Here is a 19,179-nt window from a genome sequence, read left to right as displayed (position 1 = left end):
GGGAGGGGTAATAGGGATGTTCCTTACCATCGCTTTGATATTGTTTTGTATCAGATGGATCATGCAGCGTAAAAGGGTGAAGAGGACAGCTGCGTTGAGGAGTAGTTGGTTTTATGGTGGTGATGTTGCTATCCCTTCACCTGTGGATAGTGTGAGTTGTTGTTTGTTTACCTGTCCATCTTTCACTTGACTCTTCGACTCACCTGTACTTCTCTCCCTCGATAAGTCCTCCGCCGTGTCTTTGAAATGTTCGTGATAATGTGATTTCACCAAACTTGTCAGTGTAGACCATATACACTCTGGGCGACTTGACTTTTGTGTGGTTCATATTGTCATACAAAGCTACGGTTATACCCAGACTAGCTGATCGTCTGGTTTATCGGGACAAAGAGATATGGAGGTTACAGGACAGAGTTGACAAGACAGGAAGAATCTTCTCATCATTCCCCACCTATACAATCCCGTTTCTCAGCACCATCCATCCGCGCGTCATTCCGACAATCACGAGTTCGTTTATCAAGAGTAGCACCGTTCCTATCACATCCCATTTCTCATATCCGTAACAATTCAAGCGGACGGTTCCCACTTCCAGCATTTCCATTTTTAGCTAAACCTCCAAAACCTGTTCCACAATGGGCGGAGAAATACACACCTACATCTCGTCGAGAAGATTTCCAAACTAATTCTCTTCAAACAAGTTCTATTTCTTCACCTGGACCATTACATTCTTCTCCTCAAAATTACATCCTTTCAGTTGATCCACCATTAAATTTAGAAGATCCCACTTCCAACAAAACGTATGATCACATGTCAGGAGTAAATGGTTTGACTTCCAGACAAGAAAACGGGATGAATTACGGATCAAGAGGAAGACATGATCAAAATAATGATAGTGTCAAAGGGATACTTAAAGGGAAAGTGGATAATGAAAATGATAAAACTTTACAATCATTTCCACTTCCACCACCACTTTCCATTCAAGCTTTCAGACATAATTCAACTCCATCAGAATCATCAAGAGAAATATTATCTGGACATTGGACAAATACGGATTCACCAATTTCTCCACCTTTAGGTTCTTTGTTGACAGTTCAAAATCCTGATATTAAAATAATAGCACCTTCCGATACTTCCATTTATTCTCAATCTGATACAGGAACGATTTATAGACCTGCTTCTGTTACTGCATCGACTTATGTTCCGACCGCAAATTTATCACGTGTGGCTGGTTATAGAGTAGAAGGTAAAAGACCTCCGAGTGAAAGAAGTGAAAAAGTTACAAAAGAAAAAGAATTATTATATCCTATTCCTTCTATACCACTACCACGTCAAGTCGATTTTACGAATTCGACTCTGATGGATGAATATCATCATGGTAATGAAGAAATAGCAAGAGGAAGAAATCAACAAGGAAGAAGTTTGATACCTCAGTTAGAACTTAATTTACCAAAAGGTTCTCTGATGCGAACGGAGGAGAAAGTTACAGATCCTCACGCTTCCAGTGTGTTCGAATTTGATAATTCAAGATCTAGTTTAGCACCAACTATGACAACTATCAATAGGGCGGAAAGAAATACAAGAGATTGGTATGATCGTGATACTTTGTTTGGTGGTTCCGGGCAGAACGTTTTGTCACCGGGACAGGCAGCGGTCGGAGGGGCTGGAGGGGCTGGGGAGGGTGGAGGGGTTGGAGGAAATGGTGGGGGAAGGTATGATGGTGGATCGAGTGTGTATGGAGGGATGGAGAGGAAGAAAAGTGTTAGATGGGATGAACCTAGAGCGTTGTAGGGTGGGGTTTATGAGTTAGGGCAATTGGAGGAGAATTGGATGGATTGGCGCTGGTCGCTAGGAATTCTTGTATCATAGAGTATCAGTATCAACAGACTCGGAAGGACAATGAAAAACACATGCATTCTGCTACAATACCAAACATTATTCTGATGCTACAACTAGCCCAACATGAGGGAAAACATATCTTCCCATTCTTTATTCTCTCAGGAAGAGGACGGTATGGGAGAGAAATTGGAGTGTACCCGGGTGAGGGGTGTTCTCTTTGTGTGCAAAGGAAGAGACAGAGGGAGAGAAGACAGGAAGGGAGAAGAGAGAGAGAGAGAGAGAGAGCTTAGTTTGGGGATGGGAAAAAGACGATATAATGATGATGACCATGGGAGAAACGAGTATGGCAATAAAGCAAGGACAAAGAGAGATTCGATTCGATATTGGGGATCTGTTCAATAGTAACTTGATTTGTCAGGCGACAAACGGGTACGGGAAGATAAGAGGGTGAAAAATAGAGGAGGATATAGAAGAGACCAATCAATGTCTCACCCCCTTAGGCAGGTTGATCACCATCATGTTCATCATCTTCCCCATCACTCAAATCCGTTACTCCCATACCGAAAACAGCTTCTTTCCTTCTTCTTCTCATCAATTCAGCTTCACTGACAACCCCAACACTTTGTCCTCTACCTGTAGGTAATCCACCGTTAGATTTCAAACTAGAAGAAGTTTGAGTTTGAACATTTTGAGGATCACTCTTTTTGAAAAAAGCGAAAGCCCCAGAACCTTTATTTTCTTCAGGAGGAAAAGTTTTTATACTGACTGATGTTGGTGGAGTTTTCAAAGTGAAAGCTTCACCTGAAGAACCAGTTTCATCAAGATCGAATGTCGGTGCACTTAAATTTCTATCCAACGTTAATTTTTCTTTTGAAAGTTTTCTTGCTACTGGTAAGAATTGACTTGGAGGTGGGAATTTACGTCTTGATCTTGATTTAGGTGTAAAAGTAACAATGTTATCATCTTCTAATGATTTAACATCTGATCCGAATACAGCTCCGAGGTCCGCGTTGGGTATACCGTTTGGAGGAACGATTTGATTGTCGATAGGTTTTGAATGAGTTTGTGTGGAGCTTGAATCGGTTGGATCGAGAGTAGAAGAGTTGTTGGGATTGGAAATGGTTTGAGGTCGAGTTATGATTTGTCGATTTTCGAATGAAATTGAAGATCGAATAAAAGACTCATCAATCCAATCTGCCATTTCGGTAAGAACACTATCTACTTCTCTCATAAGAGCTGCCATTTGCATGAAACCATGACCCCAACCTTCGATGATACGCATTTGAACCCAATCTTCATCTGTTTCACGGAGAATCTGTCCATTGGTAGATGAACCTTGTGCGGGAGTAGAAGCGTTGGCTTTGGCAACACTCATTCGGAGTGATTCTCCAAATTTTGCACTCTTTCCTTGAGAAGCAAACTCTGCTTGAGCTTTACGACCTCGTTTGGCTTCACGGATCTTGCCGGCGAAGATTACCGTGTCGTCGACGAAGGGGTCGCGCTCTCCACAGATCAGGTAGACAGGAGGGAAGTGTTGAAGTAAATGAGGAGGTGATAATATTGGCGAGATGTAATAATCAGTTTCAAAGTCGGGGTTACGTCGAGGTCCGATGTAAAGAATGGCCATTGCACGCATCTATTTGATCAGCAACCTACGCAAACACATCTTGTCACCCCGCCATGCCTCAGAGTAGAGGAGTGGCATCAACACTCACCATAGAAGGCGAAATGATCCTATCCTGAAAGTATCCCACCCGACTCGTCATGGTCAAACGTGTCCCAAATGGAGCCCTCTTCTTCTTCTTCACCACCACCTTTTCCACCCTTTCCTCACCTGTCGTACTTGCTTTATTTCCTGACGACTCAGTAGAGGCTGCTGGCTCATACACCAAGTCAAATTCCCTTTCGACTTTCGGTGTCTTCACTCTAGCTCTCAAAGGCTTTTCTTCCTCCCTCCTGTCATCGGCCGCTTTCACAGTCGCCGCATCATCGTCTTCTGAGGCCGAGTCGGATGTATCTGATAAAATCTCTTGCGCCTCCCTTCCTGCTTCAACAACCTCACCTTTTGTTTCATCCGGTCCCAGCCAACCGGTAAGCTTGGTAGACATGACCCTCGGTAATCCTCTCCAGGAGCCCGTCGGACTCTGCGACTGACCTTGACGTCCCGGCGCACTTGCCAGCGGGATCTTCTCGTCGACCGGAGATGCGGTTGGCGTCAGACTCAACCCCTGAAGTTTGTTACCGAGCGTATCTCCCCAACTTCGTTGTCGCTCAGACCGCGTCTTTCGAGGTTTTTCCGTATCGTCTACAACACTCAGAGGAGATTTATGTGCCAAGTGATCTTTGCCATGCTTGAGAGAAGTGAGATGAGATTCGGACTGCTCGGTACGTAATACTCGAAGGTTTGCCGGTGACATCCAGGATGTGAAGTTGAAGTCGAGTGCGGGATAAGCAAGAATGATGGAGACGGGTCGAGGGATAGGAGTGGAATGTTCGAGGATACGGAGCATGATGGTAGCGCAGATATTCCCACCGGCAGAATCACCAGTAAGGACGATAGAAAGACGAGACGAGGGTGTGTTGGGAAGGTGTATGCCGATGCATGAGCCGAGTGTCTCGTGTATTGTTCGATAGGCGTCAAACCCTTCTTCGATGGCCCAAGGATATGGGTCTAGGCATCAGCGCGGTCTCTTGATCCCCCTCCATTTTCCATATCCACCAAGAGAACTCGCTCAGTCGGGCAGCCCTTCGTGAGTTTGCCGTTGCTTATGCTTCAAACTGAAGCCGTGGAAAAGAAGTCGACAAAGGAGAGCGAAACATGAGCAATGAAACATCTCACTTACACTCTGGAGCCTTGCCGTACTCAATAGCCAACACCGGCTTTCCCGTCCTCTTGGCCCACGATCGCAAACGCTCTTCGTGACAATCAGGTCCCATGGCCACAAAACCTCCACCGGGGAAGTCGATGATTAATTGCGTAGCTTTGGCCAATTCAGCCTCATTACCTGAAAAGAACAACATCCCTTTGACCGGTGGCAGACCTGCACGGGATGATCGAGACGGTCGGGGGATGGATACGCTTCTGACAATAGGGAGAGAGGGGCAGTGAAGCGAGGTGATCATGCGTATCTGTCGATCAGACCTGGTAAGTTGATACGACGAAGATCACTCACGTATGGGTTACGGGTCTTTTCCCAGGTGGTACGAAGCATTTCAACTGAACAGAGAGCTCTGAATCGACGCAGCTGTTCATGAGCTTCTCTCATCGCAATCACTCACCCGCGTGACTACTGGCCAGATGTTGGACTGGAGACGACAGTTGAGATGTAATTAGGACTCAGATGTATTTAGACTCACCACTTCATCGGCCTCGTTGGCCCAAATCAGATAATAAACCGAAAACAGCATGCTGCACATGTCTTTAAGCCATTTAGGTCGTATGCTCATAGCGCTGGCGAAACCTGCGTCGAGGGCAGTGTTGATGTATGTCGCTCGGTAATATGATCTGGAATAGAGGGTCGCGAGTGGTTCAGGAGCTGTCTGATTAGCAAAGGTAAATTCTCGCTAAGACGAGTGTCCTGTCAACACTACGAGTACTGAGGTCGGACCGACCGCAAAACATCAAGGGTGTTTGGAAAACAATAGATAAATCAGGAGGCTAAGCGAAGGAGTGAAGGGTGTCTGACTGAGTAAAGGGAAAGGTGACTCACCTCCGATCCCAAAGAGATCGTCCATGTGTCGAAGAGCATACATGATAGTCCATGTTCCGAGGATTAACTGATAAGGCGAGAATTTTTCTTCCAGTCAGTTCGGGTCCATTTATAGCTGGGCTGACAAGGCAAGAGCCGGTCTCCATGAATCTCTAGAAACCAATAAGACAGGCTAAGGAGACATTGATTGGAACAACAATTCAAGTGAGGAAAAAGCAAAGCGGGAGGAGGAGAAGAGGGCGAGGGTGTGTGAAAGCCATCGCTCGAGTAACAGTGAAGAGAAGTGAAAAAGCAGAGTCAGCGCAAGGCGCTGAAGAGAGGGGAGGAAAAAACACCCACTCAATCTCTCATTCATCCTCCCTATCCAACCCTGTCCCCGTTTCCCAAAAACCATCCCCATCAAACCTCTCAACAAACCTTTCTTTCTCTTCTTCATCCCATCTCCAACTCTCCAACTGGGTAAAGGACCATTAGCCGAGGTTGTACCTGTAGGAGAATAAAAACCACCGTCTCCTTTGACCAATCTCCATATCCAAAAGAAAAGTACGAGGAATACTTGAGTACGACGTAATAATGGAGATGGACGTCCTAGTAGACTGTCGATCATTGTTGTGCAGTGATTCCTAATGTGTTTCACTCACACGCGGGATGACTCGTACGCGTGAATGTGAAGATTGAGGCTATGGACCAAGTGGCGACAGTTGAGTTAGATAAATGCGAAGTTGAAGAGAGAGATGAGGAAAGTCGTGTATCAATGAGGATGAGGGAGGTGAGAGGTGATAGGAGGGAGAGACAGTCAAAGGGGAAGAGTGAGGATGAAGAGGGATTCCTTTGGTGGTGACTGATCACTGAGTATCGATGACCGGCCTGCCGCTGTACTTGAAGTGTGATTATGCCGGTTCGACGAGGTGGAGATCTCGTGGATCTTCAAGATTGTGCTAAGCGGCGAGAGACGAGAAGAGGCTGTACGAAGAACGAGTAGGATCGACGTTCAAAGTTTAGGTCATTTTGTAGTTGACAAAGGGGAGACGTTGACCGGAGTGTGACACCGAGATAGACAGGGTACACAAAGTCGAATGTACCTCTGTTCGGCGCTGATCACGGCTGGTCATAGATCGGAGACCGGGGATGTCTAATGACCAAAGTGTCACGTATGAATATGCAATCTAGTCAAGCACGGAAAAGGTAATAGAGGTTTTGATCACTTGACGTTAACTTGTCACTCTTTCTCCCAAAATGGGAAAATGGACCAATGTCACGGACATCTGAGAACCGGCAATTGCTACGTGTCAAATAGCCGAAAGTCAAAGTGACCAGTGGCTGGCGCCTGGCCGGCTGGAATGCGATCGACCCATGACCCAACCACACCTTACGCTTGTTGTGCAAGGGGGCAAACCATACAAAATCTGCATATATCGTCATGAGGGCCATTTCTAGGTCGTGTCTCAAGCATGTCCCCATGCGGAACATGCCGGCCGCCGCGGAAAGAGGAAGAAAAGAGGGGAAAAAGTCTATACACAACACTGAATTGGGAATTGGGAAGTACACAGGGGAACCATCAGACGAGGTAATCGGTGTCGAGGGGAATCTCAAGCTCCGCCATTGTGTACTTCAGACTGCGCTTTGCCTACTTCCTCTTCTGCCTTCTTCTGTTCGTGGTCAACGTAAATCGAACGTATCATCAGACATTGCTCACCTTGGCACCGAGGACGTAACTGTACACGTCGTCAACGACAGGCTTGACGCGGTCCTGTTCATCAGTCTGCGCTCGCAACGATGTAGCAATCCGAGACTCACCAAAACATACTCAGTGAGCTTGTTTCCTTTCTCTCCCAAAGTCTGCTCCTTGGCCATGAGAATTTCCCTCAGATCCGTGGTAGTCTTTTGTATGTTCTGCCCAGCGTCAACCGAGTTATTCGAGACGATGATCACCACTCACCTGGACCAACAACGCAGGCAAATCTTTGCCATGCTCGCCGAGTTGACGAAGCTGCACAAGAAGGGCTCGAGAGAGATCCTGAGTGGTCTGTAGAGGAGCTCCGGCTCTAGCACTGACGTCACCGGCAATGGCAGAGATCCGGTTGTTGATGTCAGTAAGGATGGGGTGAAGGTTTTGATAAACGGGCAGCAGACGCTGCGAGTGTAAGCACATGCTGCCTTAGAGAATAATGACTCACGTTGTCATACACGCCTTTGAGCTGCTTGACCACGATCAGGTCCTGTGTGGGGGTCTTGAAGGGGTCTAGGCATCAATTACGGTACCCGGCGAGTCATGATAGACTAACAAGGGAAGGTGGCCTCAGCACGATCGAATCTGAACGAAGGTAAGCGTCGCTCAGCCTCCCGAAGAATATTGTTGACTCACGTAGCGACAGCGATTCCATCTGCAGATTCCCAAATTGGTTTTGTCCTGACCATGACGGGAGTCGCAATGTTGTACGATTCTAAGAAAGTCAGTCTTGTGTCTTAGTCGCCCTTCATCCTCCTGCGCCCCAATTTGTATGTTATCATGATGATCTCTGATTTTGCCATCATAACTGGTAAGGACGTTTGATGAGAGAAAGATTCATTGAGACACTCACTGGACGCAATAGCCACAGCGAACGCATATAGACGAGCCGTTATCTGGGTTGAGTTGACGATCGAACTGACCCATCAGCTATGATCCCATCTTTCGTCTACGGACTGACTTGGCCGCATAGACAGAATCATGGATAGCCGGGACACCTTGAAGGCGGTCAATAATCTTGAAATCTGGTCATCAGTTTTAGTCCTCTCACCATATCCAGTCAGTTACGAAACCTTGATCAATGAGAAAAAGATCAAAATATAGAAACATGCAGGGGGGCGTGAGGTGGTGGATTTCGCATGGATTGATAAGACGAGAAATGAGAGAGAAGTTGACTGAAGTGAAGTATGGGAGATACTCACTGGGTGTCTGACTGGATTGAGTTTGAGTAGCAGTGGCCATCTTGACTATATTGAATCAAATGACTGAAAGATTAACAAACTCTTCAAAGCACTTTTTGCACACTTTTTGACCGTGGGAAAAGGAAACGACGTCATAACCTCGAGGATCGAGGTACTTTCAGGTGAAACAAAGAAACTTTGACTGTGTGTGGGTGGAATGCACGAGCTCATCGTGTCGTCATGTCGTCATTGATATCTTCAGGGAATAAGACAGTGTTTGAATGAGGGGCACCTCATCCATCATCGAGCCCATCGAGGGGAACGTGGTGAAAGAGGATTTGTCTCATGTGTGGGGTATGTACAAGTAACACCAAAGAGATCTCATGAGTAGATTCGAGATAAGAAAGTCAATGTATCACTCACGGGGAAGAAGAATGAGATTGTTGAAGTGGGTGGGGGAAGAAGAATAAGGAAGAAAGAAGAAGAATAAGAAGGAAGAAGGAAAGGTAAAGAGTAAAGAGATATGAGAGAAAAAGAGAGAAAGAGAGAAAGGAGGGTTGGGTCCCGATGGTCCGCCCTTTTTTGAAAGATCAAATCATCTGACTAGAGATCTTTCATCCCGCCATCGCACTTCTTCAAATCTCTCTAACGACCAACAACATACAACACCCAATACAACACCCAGATACCAAGATACTGGAAAACAAAGTGAAAGGAAATCGAAAAAGTTCACTCACATTTTAACAGAAATTTTCCAGGAGGTAGAAGAAAAGAGAAGAAAAGGTGAAAGAAAAGATAAGTTAGAATCAACGGTTAACATAACCGGGGGTTGAGGGGTTGATAGGAAAGTGATAACTGCGCCGCCGGCAAAAGCGCGTCACCGGGCTCTTACGCTGTTGGGTTATATATGGTGCCTGAGACGAATGGAATGTAATGCTCGTGCGTGGGAAAGAGTTTTGTAGTAGACTTTGTCGGTCTCAAGCGTGTTGACACGAGCATTGCGCGAATTTGAGTATGTACATGTCCTAAAAGTGTTTGAGAGAGGAGAATAAGAAAGAAACAATTCTGGAACTTGTTCGTCAAAGGAGGTGGGCATGGGGGAGTTGTGATTGTGGATCAGTGGATCAGTCGTCTCAGGGTTGAACCGACGGCGACGGGAACAAAGCATATGAGATAAGGGCGTCTTTGATGATCTGATGAGTTTTGATTATCACATGTCAACCAACTCTTCTGGTTACTGTGTTTTACACATTGTCAGATATCGAATTACCTCTTCGTGATTGACTGCGAGATGTGAATGTTCAAAAATCAGCAAGAAACAACGACGTTAGCAACATCATGCATAATAGCATCTCACACAAAATATCCCATGTCCCCATGTTCTATCCACACTTTGAAAAGGGCATTTGACACAGATCAGGACAAACAGAAACAATCTCATGTCCTATGTACTCACTTTACTTTTCTTCCTCGGACTCCCACCGAACGCCTCGCGCATTCTCTTATACTTATCAACAACTTTCGGGTCTGCATCCTCCCATCTAACACTCTCTTCAGGATCTCTAGTAGTGGTTTTCAGGTCGATGATAGGATCCGTGATATCGAATGATATATCTGGTGATGTGGGTGAACGTGAGTGAGGTGAGACGGATGTTGTCAATGGAGTGTGAGAGGGTTTGAGTCTCGAAGAAGGTCGAGAGCGACGGATCTAATTATTAGTAATTTCTTCTGTTACCATGTCCTATGACAGGTTTTGAATGACGTGATCTGTCAGTGAGAGAAAGTAGTGAGGGTTGAGTGTGAGGAGAGACCGAAGAAACAAGACGAGCCAGTGAAGATATAAGATGAAGAAAGTGAAATGATAACTTACAGCTTTGGATTTATGTCCTGAAGGTTGACCTATTTCTGCTAATTGTTTCAACGCTTCGTTCACTTTAGTCACAGGTGTCGTCACTACGTTTACGGGAGTTGTTTTTGCCAACTTCACTTCTAAACTTATCTCCTTTCCACTTGCAGATCTCTCGAATAAGATACCCTCATTAGTTTGATCCGCCTGATTCAACTTTCTCTCCGTTTCGGGGTTTGACTGTGACAATACTGTCTTTCCATTACCTTTCTCACGCAACGGTCCAGACCCTGACGCACTCCCAGGATTACTACCCAGTCCATCGCCAATATGAGTCGGTGTCAATCCCAATTTTCGTGATGGATCAAGAGTTGAACTTTGCGAGGTGCCGTGTTCGTCGCCGACTCGAAGCACCTGGTCCAGTGCCAACTGACCGGTGGACGATTGAGGATTGGTGTTCGTGTTCGAATCTACTTTTGTGACTGAAGAATGTCGATGATCCGTATCCTTGACCAATATACCAGTCTCAGCCATGGTCAGCAACCAAGTACTTTGGACTACTGAGACGCCCCATTCGAGGGCTTTTTCGTATTTTTGACCAGAAGGAGTTGCGCAGACCAAATGCGTGGTTTGACGATTCAGCTTGACGGATAACGTCGCCCCTGAACATCAGCTATTCGATCTTATTATATTGGGCGATAACTCACCAATGGCACGGATGATCCGTCTCAGGTAAACCGTATTTTCGCTCGAATGTCCAGAAAGATGAATGAGCATATTTGACGTGCCGTTTACCGGCATTGTCGCGGATAATGGTCGAAACACTAAGTGATCGCTGGGCGATAGTAATTTTTGTTCAAAACAACATCCCTCCACCCAACATTCCGTCACTACTTGTGCTTGGCTGTTCGTGGGTAAATCTGGTTTATTCGTATTGGCTCTAAGACATCAGCAACGAATGACTAGAGGGAAGAACATACAATCTGACAATCACAAAATCGACATTATCGTCCTTTTGAGAGGCTAAAGTCCCCCCATGAGCGGTCAAAGCCTTTTCCAGACCTTCGTAATGTTCCATGATCGTGTGACTGAAAGTAAGTCCAGAGAAAATTTGAGGTATTCCATCTTGCTCTTTGCTGTCTGCTGCTTGGGCAGGGATGGGTGGTTGAGTGGCGGCAAAAGATGCAGTTGGGTTCAAGGAGGTAAGGGGGATGGCCGACAAAGGGGATTTGGAAGAACCGGGAGCAAATGATGTAGTTCGCGATGCATGAAGCATCGAAGGTCTTTTCTCTGGTTTTTTCGAAGAGGGTATTCTGGAAGGGTCAGCCCGAGTAGAGTCGGATCGCATGGGAGGGTCTAGTGGTAAGGGGTCTTGCGTGACCTCATGGAGATCGTCGAGAGGGGTTTTACTCCACTTGACAACTTCTTTAGTCTCCAAAAGTTGACCGACGAGGATGTCCAAACCATCGTCACGTTTTTGTTTCCGTAATGCCGCTGGTTCATCTGGTTCTTCTTCTTTGACCACAGTCGCAGGGGCGGGGTCTTTGAACACAGTTCCATTCAACACGTCCTCTGAATATCAGCTAGTAACATCACACACATAGAGAGCCTTTGTATGTCACTTTGACTCACCAGCTTTGACTTTTCCCGTTCTTCTCGGTTTTCTCGCATCATATTTCTCTTCCTTCCATCTCCCTTCGTAGGCGATGCAATCCCATAACCAATCTTCATATACGATTTTCATATCTTCTCCTTTCGATTTCTTACCCGCTCTTCTACTCGCTTCTCTTGATTTTATTTCTTTGAGAGCCCATTTGACTTTATCGGAAGATTTCATCTCGCTCGTCATTTTGTCAGAGATTAAATGAGTGCAATGTCGATCCAGGTCTTTGGAATACACCCCGCCGTTGGAGTTGACATATGCCACAATTTCTTTCCTTCTCTCCACTACTGATGAGCTCAGGTCACAAGAACAGTCTTAGTTGAGCTCACCTGGTTCTATACCAGTGATAGAGATACGGAGTCCAGCGAAAGGTTTCAATTTCCATTCTGAAAGGTCCTAACTGTCAGCCAGAGAATATGTGGGACAAATTGCAAGGACACACTTCGGAAGGAAGGAACTCTTCGCCGGCTAACCATCTCTCATGACCATGTTCTATCCATTGAGGGGTCATGATAGGCATTCTATGTTCGAGAGCGTATTGATATTTTTCGGATGTAAATCCTACGGCGACTATATGAGTTACATGGATGGTCAAGGCGCTTTCTACTCGTGCGCCGAGTTCTCTGGCCAGACCAGATAGTCGGACCTATTAATCAATAATATTCCTCAATACATTCAACCCCTCTATTCCTATGTGACCAATACTGACGTCCGACGTAAGTGACGATGGTGGGAGGAACAGATACGACGGCGCTCACTTTATCTTCCACGCCGGTGAAAGTGATGACAACATTTTTCCACGGTTTACTTCCATTCTGAAGAGCCACATTAGTCAATTCGGAATCTATCCTTCAGCTTGGTACATCCCAGCAACAAGGCCGATACTGACCTTCGGCATCTTTCCACAAGTATTCCTGCAAGGCACTATCGTCAATGGGAGAAGAATCTCTAGCCTTTCCTTTTGCATTTCTTGCTGGTACAGGACGAAGTTTGACCAAAGGTATCTTGGTTGATAGATGTCCTCGGCGGTTCATGATTTGTCTCTCTCCGAGGGGTTGAGGAAGACGAGGGGGCCGGGCGAGTGAGAAGAGTTTTGTTGCAAAGTCAGTCGCGGTGAAGAGAAAGTTGAAAGATCCTCAGGCAGGCGCGTTTGATGACGCGACTCGGTTGTCCCACGGAGATGGATCGATCTCCGTAAGAAAGTCTGGCAAACCACCTTTCTCTCGAGTATGCCAGCTCACACGGCAGCAGCCAAGAGACGTTCATCATGTTCAAGAGCACTAGCAATATTCTGAGATTGATAGAACTACCTTGTTCTTCCCGTACAGGATCTTTTCTAAGCGCGACCTTAGCACAACCTCAATATCCCCGCTTCGTCTCTTCGCAACCTGGACCAACAGCCACTTTGATACCCGACGATTCCCCTCACCTCACTTCTGTGAGTCGTCCTTCAGTCAGAACCGCGGCAGCTCAGTGATATGGAAAGAGCTGAATCATAGCCTGCGGCATATATCTCTACTTCCACAGACCCATGGTTCAATCTCTCTTACGAAGACTGGTGAGTCTATATATATCATTCATAGCATTCCTCAAGTCATAAACTGAAATCAGGCTACTCCGGAATACCCTTCATAACCAACCAATGCTGTTTCTCTACCGAAACGTACCTTGCGTCGTTATCGGTCGTAATCAAGTGAGTTAAACATCATGGTGATGAATGAAGATTGATAGAAGAACCCATGGAAGGAAACGACACCTAGGAAATTGAAAGAATGGGGAATACCTTTAATCCGACGAAGATCAGGAGGAGGGACAGTGTATCATGTATGTCGTTTCTCTTACTACTATGAGTATATAAGTTGACTGTAAGGATATGGGCAATACCAATTTCTCAATATTCCTCCCACGTCTATTATTCACTCGATCTCATGGAGCTGAACTAATCGCTCGAGCTATCAGAAATAGGATAGGTGTGCAACAGTGCTGTGTGAATTCAAGGAACGATATAGTTATTCGAGATGGTATCAATGACTTTAAAGTCAGTACTACCCTTTATGCTTACTCCCCATTTCCATCTCCATCTCCATCCTCACTTTCTGCCCGTCACAACCTTGTGATATCTTCTGTGTACTTACCTTGAGTCATGATGAGAGAATTTTCGATTGATTTACAGGTCTCCGGCTCAGCATACAAAATCATCCAACATAGAGCTTATCACCACGGTACCATGCTCATCTCCTCTGATACTTCTCTGCTCGGTAAAGCTCTCAAATCTTCTTCCGTCAGTCAATCCTTCTTTCTCATCTTTAAAACTAATCATCAGCCTGACATGGAGACAAAAGGAATCCCATCTTATCGATCTCCAGTGACGACTCTCTCCAAGTACTCATCTCAACCAATAACGCATGAAAATTTCGTCTCTGCCGTGATCGAAGAATTCGAAGATGTATATGGTTCTGGGGAAAACATGGCCGTGAAGGAGATTCGAGAGGAAGAAGTTGTGGAGAAAAAGGTTTGGGAAGGAATCGAGGAGATGAAATCTTGGGAATGGGAATTCGGTCAAAATCCAGAGTTTTCAAATATTTTGAAGGGTAGATTATCATTTGGTAATTTGGTTCGTCATTTCATTCGATTCGATAATCACCCACTTTACCTCGTGTACCCAGGATGGCATATTCTAGTGAATTGAGAGTTGACGACTTAGACGGTGACTCTATCTGCTCGACATGCCCGTTTGACCCAGATACATTTCAGCCTCGACGAGTCGAACAAGTCGGAAAATCTTCAGGCCTTCCTCAAGGCGCTGTCTGCGACATTGATAGGACAGAAATACGAACTTCTCGATTCTATCAATTTGCCCACTGATTCCGCATACGCAGGTCATAAATGGCGAAAAATATCAGAGGAGACCATCACATGGCTTCGAGCCACGATGTGACAATCTTGATACTATACGATCATCAAATGCATGTTCTCAATCATCATTAACATCGATATTTGCTCGTCTGTGGTATTTAGAACTGAAGGCAGTGTACGCCCCGTATCTGTCATAACTGCTTGCTGTCGCTGTCATGTCAACGAAAGGTGTAATTTTCTCTAGGCCTTTTTTCCCTTGGGGAGGGTGATTGTTGCTAATGGGGTGAAGGATAATTCCCACAAGCATCATCAATGGCCATTATCCCGTTCACTATTTCTAAATCACGCCGTATACACCAAACGTCCGATACACTCTTCATGGTCGTTATTTAATCACTCATACCAATGCACCATTTATTGCAAGAGGTCTTGGTCTTCGTTCATACCATAGTCTCTTCTTTGTGTACAGAATCATGTCTTGAACATGATATATTGAATCTATCAAGTCAGCTACCATGTAGAAGGAGAAAATAACATACCATCTCCCTCCTGATAACAGAACCCCTATATTCTCAATACCCCTTCTGAACTTTTCACTCTGATTGAACCATTCCGCCTTCAAGTCTTCTGGTGTCGTGGAAAACATCCGACTGGTGGGTAAAGAAGGATTGGGAAGAAAACCATTCTTTGATCCTTCGTCAGAGCCCTGGGGCAGATTTTGATCGGAAGATTTTGTTTGTGGTGGGTCAGACTCTGTCAAAGGCTGGGAATCAGGGATGGGCGGTGGAGGGACATGACGAGCGTGAAAGTTTGGAGGAAGGGAAAGAAATGGATTATGAGATGTTTGGAGAAGTAAATGAAGGACTGCTCGGAAGATCTGAGAATTAGACATCTGGATTGCCTGCATCACCCCTTCAGATCGTTTCATGCCACGTCGATAGGGGAGAGTGAAGGTGGTTTGTGAAGTGCATATTTGATCGCCGCGAGTATCATTCGACAGACGCGGGGGATTGATTCATTTAACCTCTCTATGATCAGGTGGGAGGGGTGGGAGGAGAGTGCTCAGAAAGAGGAGGTTGGGTGACTGCACGAGTCTTCACCATAAAGTCAGAAGTCTCAACAGAGAGGTCAAAGAAGGAAGATATATGAGGGAAACGGTGGAAGATACGGAGACACATACCGCTACTATATCCGCATCTTTGATCATAGCATCTACCAATGCGACTGAAATCACCAAACGTAATTTCGTAGATGTTTGAAAACCGTAGCTATCGATCAGCTCCATGCTCCAAACGCCAACCCATTCACCTCTATCAACCCTTCCCATCTCTTGGCTTCAAATCCGTTGTAAGACATACGAGCAAGTTATTCAAGGGTGATCATCTTTGAGGTATCAGCAAGAGATGAGCAAACTCACAATGCCATATCTTCCATACAGAATAACAAACCCACATAAGATTCCGCTGGTTTTGTAGGTGAAGAAGTCATGACGACTATTTTATCAGTCGTCCAACCTTATCTCATAATCATTGCGTTGATTTCCAGTAAGATTCAGATTTCGTGTGAAGGGGTATTTTAGCAATTTGCACCGGGTGTGGGAAAGTCGACGAGTATGCTACCGGGATAATGGAGAAGTAGAGCAGGCAAGTTGAAGGTAAAAGGGGACAAGAACAAGGTTTGAGTATGGGGACGATTATGATAATGATTGAGACTCACTTCGTTCTTCTATCACATCAACGGCAGCATGAGCTAAATGATAATGTCTCAATTCATCATCTGATCCAGTGAAAGAATGAACGTAAAGGGGTGCGTTGGAGGGTGATATGATAGCTAAAGAAGTGATTTGAAGAGGTACGGCAGGGATTCTAGAATCCATTTTTGGTCAATGTTGGTCGTTATTTTCTATCGGTTCGTTGACTGGTTGAATCATTCACTCGTTGATCGCTTGAGAACTTATGTCCGTTATCAGCTATCGGAACCTTGCAGTTAAGCAGTTGGATAGGAAGAGAGGGAGTGGAAAGGGAGGAAGCGACGAAGAAGACGTCTGACATTTGACATCCTTTTTTCAGGCACGGTTTCGTACCAAAAAGGAAAGTTGTCGAAAGTAAGTTTGCTTTTCGTCTTGACTTTCTTCTTAAGCTTAACGGACAACGGACAACCCGTTGACAAGGTGATTGGATGTCAAGAAGGAGTGAGAACGATATGACGGAAGACTCTCAAAAGAATAAAAGACGTAGGTCTCAATTCCGACCTTGTATAGATCTACATCAAGGTCAAGTGAAGCAAATAGTAGGTGGGACTTTAGATTTATCTTCCCTCGCTTCGTCTAGTACGAATGGATTAAAGACTAATTATGTATCTAGGTGAGTTCATTTCATCTACTCCTTTTAGTTCAGCTGAAAAGGTCTCTTCCGATGGACCTGAGTCTTTCATCCATCACACCTTTCCTTCCATTCTGTACAACCTCTCCTGTCCTGCTCAGACCGGCTACCCCCCCCCCCCCCCTTCCCAAGAATCCCTATCCTCGTGAAGGAGCAAGTGGACATCCCCGGGGAAATATACAAAGTCATATCGAAACCTACTGACACTAATCAGTCACCCTCCCTCTTACTACTCGACACTATACCGAACTCACAACCTCACCGGAGGTCACATAATCAAGCTCGGATCGTTGAACGATACGGCTGCTCTGGACGCTTTGAGTGCTTGGCCAGGAGGTATGCAACTCGGTGGTGGAGTAACAGAAGATAACGCTGTGAAATGGCTAGAAGCAGGAGCGAGTAAGGTGATAGTCACCAGTTGGTTATTTCCCGAAGGAAAGTTTGATTTGGGACGTTTGGAACGATTAGAGGGGTTAATAGGGAGGGATAAGTTGGTAGTGGATCTTAGGTAAGCGTTTCTTCTTCACTCTCCATAACCTGCGACTTGATTCTCGAGTCGATATTGAATAGGAGATCCATTACTCTCTAGCTTATAGGGGCTCTAGCATGGTCATTTCGAAGGAGATGGGTAGGGGATGGTTGAAAGCTGATACCACAGTTGTAGAAAGAAACCTATCGTTGAACAATCAAAGTCACAAGAGTCAGAATGGGCAGTAGCGATGAACGGTTGGAGAACATTGACCGATATGGAAATTACGAAAAGTATATCTGTTTCTTTCCGCAGGTGAAGTACGTTAAACTAACATAATAGAGAATATAGAAATGATTTCAGCTCATTGTTCTGAGTTATTGGTACATGCTGCCGATGTAGAAGGGTTGTGTCAAGGGATAGATGAAGAATTAGTCAAATGTGAGTTCTAATATCATATTCACACTATCGACTTCTCTTCACTACCCTGACTCTCTTTTACTATAAAAGTATCCCAAACGGGATCCGGCCTTTCCACAGAGTTTGAACTCTCTTCATCCTTCTCAATGGTAATCGTTTTCCATGTCATATGTCTTTTCACATTTTCTCGACTCCCTCCATTCTTCTCTATATGACCTTTCCAAGTCCACTGAACCGTTTCATCCCATAGAAAATGATGAGGATATACCTCTACGTCTGATCATGACTCTTGACATCATATCCCGATTGTTACGTTCTGTGACTTGGTGGAAATGGCTTTGACTGACTTTCAGGTTTAGGCGAATGGACGACCATACCATGTACATATGCCGGTGGAGCCAAAAGTGAGTTTTATTTTACTTACTTCCTCAATTTGTTCTCACCTTTACTTGTTCTCCTCGCACTAGAAATCAAATACAATCCTCTATCACCTATTCACTCTGTACAACCATCCACTCCTACTTCCCCATCCCATTCCACTCCAAGTTTTATCAATGAGCTATCGATTTAAGTCCCTCTCCATCGAATTCTCAGAGATCGGTTATAGACTTTTATAAGTCTGATTTATTCATGTATACTGTCGTCCATCACCACCGACGTTAGTACTCTTTCCAATGAAATGACTGATCATCAGATATCTCCGACTTATCCCTCGTTGACAGATTATCTAATGGGAAAGTAGATATAACATTCGGTTCATGTCTTGATATCTTTGGTGGAGACGTTGAATTCTCTCAGTTGGTCAAAGTCAATCTAGCTCATCAGGAGTAACACCTCTACCGTCTATCCCAACTTTCAGCCAGTCCCTTGGCATACAAATAATACTTTACGAGTACTCGTACTTGTATCTGTGTATACAATACCGACATTCTTCTTCCTCGTACTACCTCATACCTGACAAATGTTGCAGGGTGGCCTGTGGATTTGAGACTGTTCACCAGTATGAGGAGAATTTCTCGGACATGTACAAGGTAGGACTTTGTGGAGATAGATCAAAACTGGTTCAAGAATAGAGAGCATAGAGGGGA

The 19,179-nt window shown here is 45.2% G+C and overlaps 7 protein-coding genes across 7 annotated transcripts in view; 3 read left to right on the top strand and 4 right to left on the bottom strand.

The window, feature by feature from the left end:
* The window catches only part of TREMEDRAFT_62432 (uncharacterized protein), a gene marked incomplete at both ends in the record, with an annotated part of 3,723 nt that extends 1,935 nt beyond the window's left edge, over positions 1-1,788 (top strand). Inside the window, 2 exons of the mRNA XM_007004651.1 lie at positions 68-151; positions 364-1,788. Coding sequence (XP_007004713.1) covers positions 68-151; positions 364-1,788 — 1,509 coding nt within the window. The remainder of the gene's footprint in view (positions 1-67; positions 152-363) is intronic.
* A 544-nt stretch (positions 1,789-2,332) lies between these two features.
* TREMEDRAFT_30684 (uncharacterized protein) lies at positions 2,333-6,153 on the bottom strand (the record flags this gene model as incomplete). The annotated part of the gene is made up of 8 exons (XM_007004388.1): positions 2,333-3,472; positions 3,552-3,832; positions 3,899-4,507; positions 4,680-4,965; positions 5,010-5,081; positions 5,194-5,372; positions 5,547-5,633; positions 5,886-6,153. The coding sequence occupies 8 exons, from the start codon at positions 6,151-6,153 to the stop codon at positions 2,333-2,335; spliced, it is 2,922 nt and encodes a 973-aa protein (XP_007004450.1).
* Positions 6,154-7,135: 982 nt separating this feature from the next.
* TREMEDRAFT_62430 (uncharacterized protein) lies at positions 7,136-8,517 on the bottom strand (the record flags this gene model as incomplete). The annotated part of the gene is made up of 10 exons (XM_007004650.1): positions 7,136-7,195; positions 7,243-7,296; positions 7,344-7,427; positions 7,486-7,680; positions 7,724-7,788; positions 7,832-7,860; positions 7,912-7,990; positions 8,129-8,193; positions 8,237-8,300; positions 8,478-8,517. 10 exons carry the CDS (start codon positions 8,515-8,517, stop codon positions 7,136-7,138), a joined length of 735 nt encoding a protein of 244 aa, XP_007004712.1.
* Positions 8,518-9,589: 1,072 nt separating this feature from the next.
* TREMEDRAFT_62429 (uncharacterized protein) lies at positions 9,590-12,999 on the bottom strand (the record flags this gene model as incomplete). The annotated part of the gene is made up of 10 exons (XM_007004649.1): positions 9,590-9,649; positions 9,913-10,164; positions 10,327-10,964; positions 11,010-11,242; positions 11,283-11,874; positions 11,935-12,249; positions 12,295-12,361; positions 12,408-12,611; positions 12,724-12,809; positions 12,855-12,999. 10 exons carry the CDS (start codon positions 12,997-12,999, stop codon positions 9,590-9,592), a joined length of 2,592 nt encoding a protein of 863 aa, XP_007004711.1.
* A 465-nt stretch (positions 13,000-13,464) lies between these two features.
* TREMEDRAFT_30736 (uncharacterized protein) lies at positions 13,465-14,903 on the top strand (the record flags this gene model as incomplete). Its single annotated transcript, XM_007004396.1, has 7 exons — positions 13,465-13,523; positions 13,577-13,658; positions 13,700-13,789; positions 13,836-14,003; positions 14,139-14,246; positions 14,289-14,579; positions 14,670-14,903. Coding segments are annotated over 7 exons (1,032 nt in total), but the record flags the coding sequence as incomplete, so codon positions are not given.
* Positions 14,904-15,292: 389 nt separating this feature from the next.
* TREMEDRAFT_62427 (uncharacterized protein) lies at positions 15,293-16,697 on the bottom strand (the record flags this gene model as incomplete). The annotated part of the gene is made up of 5 exons (XM_007004648.1): positions 15,293-15,319; positions 15,357-15,698; positions 16,002-16,089; positions 16,239-16,314; positions 16,538-16,697. 5 exons carry the CDS (start codon positions 16,695-16,697, stop codon positions 15,293-15,295), a joined length of 693 nt encoding a protein of 230 aa, XP_007004710.1.
* Positions 16,698-17,023: 326 nt separating this feature from the next.
* TREMEDRAFT_68760 (uncharacterized protein) lies at positions 17,024-18,922 on the top strand (the record flags this gene model as incomplete). Its single annotated transcript, XM_007004735.1, has 6 exons — positions 17,024-17,184; positions 17,417-17,710; positions 17,861-17,964; positions 18,014-18,112; positions 18,445-18,495; positions 18,786-18,922. 6 exons carry the CDS (start codon positions 17,024-17,026, stop codon positions 18,920-18,922), a joined length of 846 nt encoding a protein of 281 aa, XP_007004797.1.
* Positions 18,923-19,179: the final 257 nt, after the last annotated feature.

Source organism: Tremella mesenterica (genome assembly GCF_000271645.1).
Source record: "Tremella mesenterica DSM 1558 unplaced genomic scaffold TREMEscaffold_5, whole genome shotgun sequence".
Taxonomy (NCBI): Eukaryota; Fungi; Basidiomycota; class Tremellomycetes; order Tremellales; family Tremellaceae; genus Tremella; species Tremella mesenterica.
Note: the sequence above shows the minus strand (reverse complement) of the source record. Positions and strands in the feature narration are given on the sequence as shown.